General features: G+C 38.6%; 1 protein-coding gene across 1 annotated transcript in view; it reads right to left on the reverse strand.

The window, feature by feature from the left end:
- LOC122815622 (deleted in malignant brain tumors 1 protein-like) overlaps positions 1-13,233 on the reverse strand; it is a 569,610-nt gene that overhangs the window by 429,537 nt on the left and 126,840 nt on the right. The window contains exon 5 of the mRNA XM_044088283.1: positions 322-642. Within this exon, the coding sequence (XP_043944218.1) occupies positions 322-642 (321 nt within the window). The remainder of the gene's footprint in view (positions 1-321; positions 643-13,233) is intronic.

Genomic DNA, 13,233 nt, shown 5'->3' on the forward strand with positions numbered 1-13,233 from the left:
CAGTCCGACTAACATGGTCAACAAATGTCAAAATAAAATAAATAAATAAATAAAAATTACATGTGAATCACCATTTGGGGAAAATTTCAGAAATGTTCTATGATTTTTACTGCTAATTTAGAAAGCTATTTTTGGCATACTGAAAAAAATGATCATCCAAAAACATCAAAATATTATCATGTGACCACCAATGAACATGGCTACTTTACCAGAGAACAAGGAAAGCTAGTGGTTCTGCAATGAGGTATTTTGAACTTCATTTCTCATCATTCATTGAGTAAATTAAAAAAAAAAACATTAAAATAAACAGTTGTTTTATACCTTCACAAATGACACCAGCATCTTCAGAGTGTTGGCAGTTGTGCTGCAGAAGTGGTCTGGCTGAGCAATCTGAAAGATGAGATTCATTTCCTGCGCACTGGACATCATCCAAAGTAATAGGACCTGAGCCCATCCCAAAATATGCATTCCCTAGGGCAGAAACTGCCTGTCCACAACCAACTTCTCTGCAGACCACTCTGGCATCATTTATATCCCATAAGTCATCACACACAGTACCCCACTGTGACTTGTAATAAATCTCAACTCGACCAGAACAGCGATTGGTTCCATTCACAAGACGTAATGGCAAGGGAATGCTACCTGTAAATAAAGAAAAAAATAGAAAAAGAATTTTAATGTACATGATATCATTTATCATGATATCCTAATATAATTTCTCCACTTTTAAGGATTTACAATAGTATACTGAACATCTGTAATGCAGTAACAAAAGTTAATAAAATGGCATATCAAAACTATGAAAAAACTCTCTGAGCATCTGTATGAAACTAAAATAGTTATATACACTATTTACCAATGAAATATATTGCTAATTTTTCATGAGTGAATTCAGTAAATGATTTTTAAGTCATTCTAAACTATTATACTTTCACTATTCATAGGACATATTAACTGAGAATACTAGGATTACTTATTTAATTGTAATTGTTTGTTTGTATCTTTTGGCTTTTCCCGGTTAGGGGTTGCCACAGCGGAACTCCGGGCCGCTAATTATTGGAAGTATATTTTTACATAATGGCTTGCCGGGCCTAATGCACAACCTTCAATGAAGGAACAACCATTCATGCATGTCGCTACACAGAAGATGCTTTAACTGAGAATCGAACGGTTAACGTCTAACTGTGAGGTGACAACGCTACCACAGCACCACCACTGCGATATCTCCATTTACAGATCTGTTACAGTTAGCTAATCATATTGCCTGACATTTGTAACTGCTTGGCATTTGTTTTGCAGATAGTATTCTGGGTCTGCCCCTCAAAAAAAAATGTATGGTGAACTGTTCACTTAATCGGTTAGTAAATGAACATAATTAAATTGAGTTTACAACAATTAACCAACGTCTTACATGTGTAGCATAGATTCTATTCACAAACAGTGCTAGATTTACATAATCTTAGATACATGCTGACTTTTACACAAATAGGTAACTGACCAGAATGTTCAAATTAATAACTATATAATGAAGTAAAAATGTCCCATGATCCATGCTCTCCTATTTAGGGGATGCTCTGCATCACAGTTCATGCCTAAAATGTTTTGCCTATGCAGCTTTTCTCATGATAGGCATCATCTAACATCTTTGCTGTTGGGAGAGTCTGAGGGAAAACAATCAGCATGCTCTTGGCAGGTAGAAAATATTTTGTGTTTTTTTTTTTATATTGTAATACTTTTGGTATTGTCCATGAGAGCAACAATCTTGGATCTACTATATAATTGAAAGAGCTTCTATGTCTGACTGTAAAATGAATTTATTCTGTGGACCACCAAAGAGCTTTGTTTCTGAATTTTCTGTACTACTTGGTTCTGCTTGCTCTCACCATGTTTCTAAGTGGGTGTAGGCTTTCTTTGTGAGGCAAATGGCTGCATTAGGGTCAAGAGTGGTGAAGTCATAAGTGATGCTTGATATTTTGTCACACAGAAGGTTGTGACTTGTGCTTAAATAGTCTTTAAATTTAATGGTGATTATCCTATGCAGGAGGACCAGTCTGAAGGAGCTAGGAGACTACAAAGTGATGACAGAGGAAAGCATAGTTAGGCAACATAGGATGGTAGTCTGTAGGGACGTTGGCGATCAAGAAGAAGAGGAGGAGAGTAAGGGCAGTGCCAAGGATCAAATGGTGGAAGTTGAAAAGGAATGACTGTAAGGTGGAGTTCAGGGAAAAGTTAAGACAGGCACTGGATGGCAGTGAAGAGTTACCAGATACCTGGGCAGCCACAGCAGAGGTGGTAAAAAAGACAGCTAGAAAGGTGCTTGGTGTGACATCTGGACAGAGGAAGGAGGACAAGGAGACCTGGTGTTGGAATGAGGAAGCACAAGAGATGCACAGAGGAAGAGGTTGGGGAAGAAGAAGCGGGATTGTAAAAGAAGTGATGAAAGTAGACAAGAGTATAAGGAGATAAGGCATATGGTGAAGAGAGACATGGCAAAGGCTAAGGATAAGGTGTATAGTGAGTTGTATGAAGGGTTGGACACTAAGGAGGGAGAAAAGGACCTGTACCAATTGGCTAGACAGAGGGACCGAGCTGGGAAAGATATGCATCAGGATAGGGTGAAAAAAAATAATGAAGAAAACATGTTCACAAGTGAGAAGAGTGCATTGAGCAGATGGAAAGTGTATTTTGAGGGGGTGATGAATGAAGAGAATTAGACTGAAGTTTGGATGATGTGAGGATAGTGAATCAGGAAGTACAACACATTAGCAAGGAGGAAGCAAGGACAGCTATGAATAAGTATTTTTATAGTTTTATAGTTATTTATGTATGCATAATTTGTCTTCTTACATATATCTTCTTCTTCTTCTTTCGGCTTTTCCAGGTTAGGGGTCACTACAGCGGATCACGTGTCCGCTCATGACTGGCAATGGAGTTTTTACAGTGTCAAGTTGCCAGCCTGGCGCCCAACCTTCCACAGAAGGCACACACACACACACACACACACACACACACACACACACACACACACACACACACACACACACACACACACACACACACACACACACACACACACTCACTGCTAGGGCCAATCTAGAGTGTCCAATCCACCTACAGAATGTCTTTGGGATGTGGGAGGAAACCAGAGCATTTGATTTAATGCAAATATATATATACATACATATATATATATATATATATATATATATATATATATACATACATGTATATATATATATATATATATATATATATATATACATATACATATATATATATATATATATATAATATATATATATATATATATATATATATACACATATATATATATATATATTTATATACATATATATATATATATATATATATGTATATTTTAATAGACAGAGTGTATACAAGCTTTTTTATATATGTATTTAGAAATGTCTATAAATATTTCCACATATGTATACTTATGGACTGTTTTTTAAACAATTTACTATAGTGTATATATATATATATATATATATATATATATATATATATATATATATATATATATTCGAACAGATATTTTGTATACAAATTTTCCTTTATATATACTTAGATATGTTTATATATATTTCACATATGTATATCTACGGACTGGCTTTTTTAAAGAAATTTTAGATGTAACTTAGTATGCATTCTTTGACTACAACATTAGCTTGCTTTAATTAGATAATTGGAACATTTGATCCCTATCGACTGATAGCTAACATGTGATATAAACTGGTTGGAGAGATGTTTAGTTTGTCTTATGAAGAGCAGTCGTAAAAGCGCTAACATGATCTTTTTTACTTTTATTTCTTTGCTAATAAATGTGGTGGTTGTGTAAGTTAGGTGCAGTTTTCTTTTTTCAGTTTTTACAGCTATGAAGAGGATGAAGAATAGAAAGGCTGATGGACCAGACGATATACCTGTGGAAGCAAGGAGCTGTTTAGGAAAGATAGCAGTGGCATTTTTTAACCAGATTGTTTAACGAAATCTTGGAAAGTGAAAAAATGCCTGAGGACTGGAGAAGTGTATTGTTACCAATTTGTAAGAATAAGGGTGATATGCAGAGCTGTAGTAACTAAAGAGAAGTTATAAGAGAGAGAGATAGAGATGTGGAAGCTAGGTTAAGAAGAGAGTTGATGATTAGTGATCAGCAGTATGGTTTTATGCAGGGAAAGAGCACTACAGATGCAGTGTTTGCATATGACAGGGTGCCTAGAAAGAGTTGTGGTATTGTATGAGGAAGTCAGGAGTGGCCGAGAAGTAGGTAAGAGTGGTGCAGGATATGTACGAGGGAAGTGTGACAGTGGTGAGGTCTGCAGTGGGAGTGACAAATGCGTTTAAGATGGAGGTGGGATTACATCAAGGATCAGCTCTGAGCCCTTTCTTATTTGCACTGGTGATGGACAGGTTGACAGATGAGATCAGACAGGAATCCCCGTGGACTATGATGTTTGCAGATAGCATTGTGATCTGTAGTGAGAGTAGGTAACAGGTGGAGGAGACCCTGGAGAGGTGGAGATATGCTCTAGAGAGGAGAGGAGAGGAATGAAGATCAGCAAGACTAAGGCAGAATATATGTGTGTGAATGAGAGGAAGGATACAGGAATGGTAAGGATGCAGGGAGTAGAGTTGGCGAAGGTGGATGAGTTTAAATACTTGGATCAACAGCTCAGAGGAATGGTGAGTGTGGAAGAGAGGTAAAGAAGAGAGTGCTGCCAGGGTGGAGTGGGTGGAGAAGAGTGTCTAGAGTGTTTTGTGACAGACGGGTACAGGTAAGAGTGAAAGGGAATAACTACAAGATGGTAGTGAGACCAGCTATGTTATATGGGTTGGATATGGTGGCATTGATGAAAAGAGAGGAGTCAGAGGTGGAAGATTTACATTGGGTGTGATGAGGATAGACAGGATTAGAAATTAGTATGTTAAAGGGTCAGCTCATGTTGGAAGGCTTGGAGACAAAGCCAGAGATGTGAGATTGCATTGGTTTGGACATGTGCTGAGGAGGGATGCTGGGTATATTTGAAGAAGGATGCTAAGGATGGAACTGCCAAATAAGAGGAAAAGAGGATGACTTAAGATAAGTCTTATGGATGTGGTGAAAGAGGACATGCAGGTGGTTGGTTTGACACAGCAAGATGCAGAGGACAGGAAGACATGGAAAAAGATGATCCGCTGTGGTGACCCCTAACAGGAAAAGCCAAAAGAAAAAGAAGATTCTCTATTGATTTTTTGGAGTTTAATGGAGAAGGTCTGAATTATGAGGTCAAACATCACTGGAAAAGGAAATACCAGAAGAGTTGTGCAAGAAGCAGACATGTTTTAAGAATCGGGACAAAAATGCTGTGTGGTCTAGTTGGTTTGCTTATGAACTGCCCTAAGAAGTTTTAGTTTATTGAGTCAAACATTTGAGGGGGGGTAGCCTATAACAGAGTGATTTTGCTCAGAGTAACACCTTATAATACATATACATGAAGTGGGTAAGTGGCCTGGTTTTAGCTGAGGCATAATCTTATTTTTAGAGGCATTGGAAGTGATTGCTTTACAGCTTTAGCATAAGAAATTTTATTGTAATTAGTGAAGGACTGTAGTGGAGGCATATGAATCTCACAGAACATTTTTTTAGTAGAGAGGAAAGCCTCCATATTAGTGAAGAGTAGTTAAAGTTGCCAAAAATAATCTATTTTTTTGCTAATAGGGATATTATGTAGAATGCTGATGAATCTTACATGGGCACTGGGGACAAATGAGGTTTTCTGTATAAACTATAAGTGTATAAGTAATCCTATACAGAGTGCTCTGTAGTTCAATAAACATAGTTTTTGGGTCCCTATAGATCTGCTTGAAGGTGATATGTTTATTGGTGAATATAGATACTTCACCATCGTTGCCACTGATCAGAAGGTATGAAGAGCACATAACCCTTCTGTATAGGGAGTGCCACCTAAACATTCAAACTAAGTCTTAGTACCTGTGCAGACATTGACGTTTTCCACATATTAGAATGCCTCTGGATCAATGAATTTATTGTTTAGACTTCTTGTAATGAGCAGAGCCCATTAATGCGATCTGATTTTGAGACTGGTATGCTAGTTATATCATAATGTATATCAGCTGGAGCCTACATAGAAAAGACACTGGGGAACAGCAAAGTTGTTAGCCTATATACAGAATCCTTAGAATGTGAGGTGCAGACAATACACAGCAAAACAAGCTAGATTGTCAAGCATCTTTCTCCACACTGTCACAGACTGGATCCTTGTGAAAAGACATTAAGTATTTTACCAATAATTGAAGCCATTTATCTTTTCATTATGTTTAGGCATCATTCAGGATGAAAAAAGTATTCTATTCATGACCACTGCTTTACCTGCATTAGCATGACAAATTCTGGCATGTCTCCCTACATGTTCCTCTGGGTTTTATATCTTGTGTTGTTTAGCACTGCATGCACCACTACTATATCATGGCCACATTTGTCAGGTGTTAGGGTCCAAGGACTATTGTAATATCAGAAATTGTGGTACATGGTACCTGAAAGACAGTGCATTGTCACCCTTTCCATCTCCTGCCTTGTGAGTGATACATCGGTATGCCGACAACAGAGGTACCTGTCTCAAACACTCTTCCATTGCCGCTGTGGTTCAATGTATTTGACTTGGAGTGCTTTTGCTCAGGGTGTCTCTTTATACAGGCATGATGGAGGTGGATGAGTGGGTTGATTTTAGCTGATGCATAATCATCTTATTTTTCAAATGCTTTGGTACAGCCTTAGTATAAAACATGTTATTAAAGGAATGTGGTGGAGTTATATAAAGCTCACAGGTCTACTCTGATTCATTGAAAACTCATTTCACTGAATCACATTTCACTGAATGTAAGTACTGTTGGGCAGATAAAACATATACGCCCTTTTCCCACTGTAGTGTGATCCTGGAGTTAGTATATATAGTTAAGGGGGTGTGGGGGGGGCACAGCCTACACATACTTTTGGTTTTATATTATTAGCTTTCAGTGAAATGAGATTCATAAATATAAAAGCTAAGTAGGTGGGGGGCTATGCCCCCCCACATCCCCAATGTGAGGGGCTGTGCCCCCCTATTTATATATACTTACTCCAGGTTCACACTACAGTAAGGAAAAGGGCATATATGTTGTATTTGCCTAACAGTACTTACATTCAGTGAAATTTGATTCAGTGAAATGAGTTTTGCAAATGAGTAGGAGAATGGCTTAATGGTTAAGGTATTTGCCTTACAAACACAAGGTGCAGGGTTTGAGTCTCTCAAGGGCTAATTGTCTAGGCTCGCAAGGGCAGTTAGCTTGGTATGAACCTGTTATTATTAACCTATTATTATTCAGTGATTTGAGCTTTCAGCGATTTTTGGAGAGTGAATTGAAATTCAGTGAATCAAAGCAGACCCAAAGCTCACAGCATTTTTTTGGGGTGGGTGGGAAGCCTCCAGATAAGTTAGGTATTTACTCCTATTACATGTAGATTTATTAATGCTGAGAACAGGTTCATTATATGTGAGCATGTAGCAATTAGTACACGATCTTAGGAGAAACCATTAAAAGACGGGCAAAATAGGAAAATCTTGCTGCCCTTTCATCTTGTACAATATCTATTTATTTTGACCAGAAGAGTTAATACAGTAGATAGTTTCTAGGTAGTTACCAGGCCTGCAATCAAACAGACTATTCATTTTATCTACTCATTCGAGCAGCCTTTCCCACATTCCCAATTGCCCCCTAACACTGTCTGGTTAATTGATTTCCTCAAGCTCACACTGTATGCAAGTGAAGCTGTAAAGATTCAAACACTTGTCTCCTGGATGAGGAAGCATCTCATTAACAAGTGAGAGCTTTAGCTCCTGCATTAACTACCAGGTGGTAGAATACACACACAAGATAGAGAAGGCTCTGCAGTGATTGGTAGTCTTGTTCAAGATGGTACAAGTTATAAAAGTAAGATGGGAAAGGGATTCATATTTTAAAGTATTGACCTGTGCGCTAAGATGGTAAAAAGATAAGAAAGACAGAATATCTCAAGCTTTAACAGAATAATGGTAGGAACTTGCCAGCTTGATAATCTGTTGTTCACCAGTATGGGTAGATAAGATGACATTGGGGAAACTTCTTATAAGAAATTCATAGTAAGGATGGAAAAGTCTAAAGCCATTATATTTAAAGTAGATAGAAAAGCTTGAAAACTTGTTCAGAAAGAAATCCATGAGTGCCTGCCAAAATTAGAGAAGCTGTTGTTCTGGTGACATAGAAGAATAAAGCCCTGACTATGACCCAGGTGACATGGGTTAAATTGGCAGCTCGGGACACTGACTAACTGTAAGGGAAGAATAGGCATGGCTGTCCTAGGGAAGACTTGTATGTGGGTTTCTCATCACAGAGATATTTAATGGAAGATGGTATATCTCTGGGGGAGGCTAGGTGGGAGGTACACCTGGCTGAGCTGTTGCAGAGATGCTAGGGTGACATGCTGCTTGCTCACATTGCATAACCACCAAGGATCCAATCATTTTCCTGTGAGGGAGGAGGAAATGGGTAGGTCAAACAGTAACCCTTCCCAGATGGAAGCAAAGACCTGCTGAGCCACCAAGATACTTAAGGTTCCATGACTGGCCCCAGTAACATCAGAATACATCCATGGGGCAACAAGATAGCTGTTAGACCTTTAATGCATGATACACTGAGGTACCAGCCTGGTAGCAATGATCAAAAGGAGGAAGGACCATAAAAAATATGGTGAAAAGCAGGACAAAGCTGAGCATCCACTACTGCGTGTAGTTTAATTGCAACATGTAGCAGAAAATGCAAGAGATCACTGGATCTGGCCTAAATACACCAGTCCAGTGTTCAGCAAAATCATGACCCAAAGGCAAATGCCTCCAGCATTTATGGTAGGACATAGTACACCCATTCATGCAGACACCTTGACTGGCTTTCCATCTCTGTACAAAATCAGGAATCATTTGATCTTTCATGTGGAAGAACATCACCAAGGGCAGGCAGATGAGGACAGTTCCCTTTCTAGCTCAATCTTTACCTTGCTAGACATTCTGTCCTGTCAACATGGCATGAGAACAATGGAAGTCTAACATTTCCTATTGAAAATAGCCACCAGGTAGAAAATCACTTATAATCAAAAAGCTTTAGGACATTATTCCAGTTTCTTTTTGGACCCAAAGAAAACAAATAACTGCACATTAATAGTGGATCATAGCAGACTAAATTCCTTAATTTCAGAGCACACCTTTTCGATGGTTATGATGTAGTTTATCCATTTATGCTCTTCAGCAGAAGACTGGATGTTTTCTTTAGACTTTCAGGACATTTATCTGTACGAAAAGGTCACCAATGAGGAGAAACCTTAACATCTCCTGTCCCAGTCAAACAATATACTGGGTGTTTTCTGTCTCAGACTAAATGACTGGTTTCTTCAGTTGTGCTATAAAACAGCAACCCAGCTTAAAAACCTTAATCTTGAAAACACAGAGGGACCAGGCTACCTGTGGAGATTTTTAATGCTTGCCTTAGCTACTCTACTATATATCTTTCCTCGGTTCTATTGGACATCCATACTGTCTATGCTAAATATTTGTTGAGATCAAAGAGGTATGTGTCCTCCCTTTCCTTCTCAAATCTCATTTTCTCTCCTCATGAACGTGATGAACTCCCAAGAGCTGTCTCTCACTAACCTGCAATTTACACAACTGCTCTGATCATTTTGTGTGATGTTTGATATGTATTAATTGGTAGATCTCTGGAGCCATGAGGTCACCTCCTTTTTTGGATCATTACTATTCTGACCCTTGCAATACACCGCAGAATTCCTCCTGTGTTCACCATCCCTCTGTATACCTCTGTCAAGACCTACAAGATCCTTTCCTTCTCTCATCTTTTGAGTTTTAAGGGGAAATAATACAGCCTGCAGTGTTTTTCTCTTTCCTACTGCATATTGCTTTTTTTTTACCTGCTCCATGGTAACTCCTGCATCTGCATGTGTTTATATTATGCTTATTTCTTTTCCATTATATTTCATCCTTGCTTCTTCCCTGTTATATTCTTTTCTCATTCCCTGTCTTCATCCTTACTGCCCCCTCCATTATTGATCTTCCCTGTTTCTTTTTTGCCCCCCCGCTCCACATTTTCTGCTAGCTGAAGGCCTGTTGGCTTTCATTTCATCCATCAATACTCTGTCTACCAATAAGTCTGGACTTCGATTGCTGGACATTCTTTGCCTACAGTTCTCTCCATACCACCTACACCTGATCTTTCATGATGACAGCTTCCTTTCCAGTATCCCTGCCCCAATCTTACGTTGTTTCTCCACAAAACGGTTCTCCAGTTTCTTTATTTTTTTAATGGTTTGTTTGTAAGGAAATAGCACAAAATGTTGTTATAGTACTCACAGTATGAGTTCTGCTTCCAGCATTATCTTTTCATGAACTTTGCCCTACGGTTTGACTCATCCCATAATTTCTCTTTTTTATGTTCATTTATCTTTCCTATCATCTTTACCATAGCTGTTTTTCCTCCATTTCTCTCTCTTCAACCTTTCCTCTCTCTGCATTGCTTCTCCAGTCTGAGCTCCATCTTCACTGTTGTGGTCCAAATGTATTTGCTTTCTTCACCCTTTGTCATTTGCTCTGTACCAAACAGTTAATATTAAATGTATATCTTCTCCAGCCAGGGTCTTATTTCCTCAAAAAGTCCTTCCCTTTTTCCATGTTTGCTCCTGGTGTTTTTTTTTATGTATTCTCATTATATTCTGTATTCCACAATATTTTGTCATTTTGTGGTACCCATGTTACATTGAAATCTCACCTATTACCTTAAACCCCTCCCTCTTCATCTACTACAGGTGCTCAAAAAAGTTGTTATGGAATTTGGTGTCATTTATATTCGGTGTATAAATTTGCCACTATCCATCTCATGCCACAATCTTATACTGCCAAATTATTCAGTACCATTCCTTACTTTCCTCAATTGCCTCTGTGATTATTTGTAGGTTGTTCCTAAAAAGTAGTACTACCACTCTTCTATCTCCCACATTGCTGCCCTGTTGTTATTTTGTAAATTTTGTGTGGATGATTTTTCTCCTTTCCCTGTCCATCAGTTTCGACTTAAGAATGCCACTTTCCCCTTGTATCTACATATAAATTTGTATATTTTCTTTTATATTAGATGAGTGTGCCCTGCTGTTTCACTTCGTATGTCATCCCCTTTCCTATTCCTACTTCCCCAATAATGTTATATCCACCATTGTCTGATTGTTGTTTCTTCCCTTACCCATGTTGGAATTCTGAGCTGAATTCTCTGTTCACTGACTATCTGCTATGCTCAGACCCACATTTTCTTCATTCTGAGGATGTGGATATACCCTGGCAACTCTGTGTCTGTGTCTTTGTTCCAACTCAAGCCTGAACTTTGCATTTTTGTGCCTTTGTCTGTACCCCCTTCCCTTCTCTGCAAGTTTTGTCTTTATTTTTGTGCTGATGTACTTTCTGCATTTGTTTCTTTTACACTCCTCTTCTTTGTCTCTCCATACTTTCCCTTTTGTAATATATATCAAGACTGACCCAGAACTTAACATTTGAAGTGTTTTCAAGTGCCCATGCATCATATGTTTTCCTGAATGCAGCATCACATTACGGTTAACCACACCATTCCTTCTTTCTCTCCTGCCCATGATGTCTTGGTGCAATCAAAAATCTCGTATCCTCTAATATAGTGCTTGTAGCATCAGTTCACATTAGTGATATTTTGCTGGTCATTTATTTTTATATTTTATTCTTCCTTTTTGTTTTATTTTTTTGTGAGAATACACATCAGTGATATTGCCTTCATCTCTTTTAATATAGATTACTTTGCTTTTATTTCTTCCCCTTTTGGCTTACCTGTTGCCTGTGTTTGCATTTCAAAGCAGTGAAAGTGTATCTATGAATAACCTTTTTAAAGAAGGTTGCAGTTTGCAACTGCTGAGTGCTTCCTCTTCTCTTCTTATTAACTTCTGCTGTCTATTCCTCTATTTGACCTCCATTTGCTGTTTTCTTTCTCTACCCTTTCTGGCTTCATGAGGCATTTAGCCTTCCTTCAGTGACCAACCAAATCCTTGGAGTCCTCTATCTTTCTGCCCACGTCTTGCCTCTCCCATCACCTTTTACACTTCCTATACTTTTTTCTAGTATGTTGTGTCCCAGTATGCGTCTGTCTCCTCTGTGTGTCATTCAACCCTTTATTCTGCTGCCTAACTTCCTTGGGTGTATCCCACTCAGTTCGCCTGTGGGCTCACTCCGCTCCCCTACCCTACCCCCAAATCTCACCCACCCCCAGTGCATCTACACTTATACACACCTAACCACTCCTATTTCCTCTCTACCTACTACACCTCTCCCCTTTCACCACCATACTCTTCCTACCCCCTCCCCCTACACACCACAATCCTCTCCTACTTCCTATTTCCTCTCTACATATTACACTCCACCCCTTTCATCACCATCTTCTTCCTACCCCCTCCCCCTATAACCCATCTCCTCACACTTCCTTTCATATTTAATAACACAATATCTGTTTCTAACCTTTTTCCCTAAACTATATATTCTACTTTATCAAAGCCTCAGCATGCTTACAAAACTTATATAATTCTCAATTCAACTACTACTGCTTCTGAACCTTACTTATATCTACTACCTTACCCAGCCCAACTCAACAAATCATACACCATTCCTTCACACAACCAGCTCACTCCCTTCAACTCACTTACACTCAATCACCCCTGGACTGTATCCCATTAACATCCATCTATTTTTTCAATACAAACTAAGCACTACTTATAAACTCTTTAGCCCCTCTCTAACCTCCAATATCCACACAAATCTGATAATATACAACATACAAACAAGGCAATCCAAACGCCTCATCAGCATAATCCAACACCTAACAACCATACTTCTATCTGGAGATATACACCCTAACCCAGGGCCAAACACCATTCCCTCTACATCTAAATCCATCCTACTAGCTTCTATCTCTAAATGCCCAAAGCATAGCTAACAAAATCCCCAACCTCCATGCCTGGCTTCTCCACAACAAACCTGACATCTTAGCTATTTCTGAAACCTGGTTAAAACCTTATATAAAAGATGCTGAAATAGTACCACCAAACTACTCTATCATCAGAAAAGACAGGGCCCA

This window comes from Protopterus annectens, chromosome 1.part1, assembly GCF_019279795.1.
Source record: "Protopterus annectens isolate FY-2018-M chromosome 1.part1, PAN1.0, whole genome shotgun sequence".
Lineage (NCBI taxonomy): Eukaryota > Metazoa > Chordata > Ceratodontiformes > Protopteridae > Protopterus > Protopterus annectens.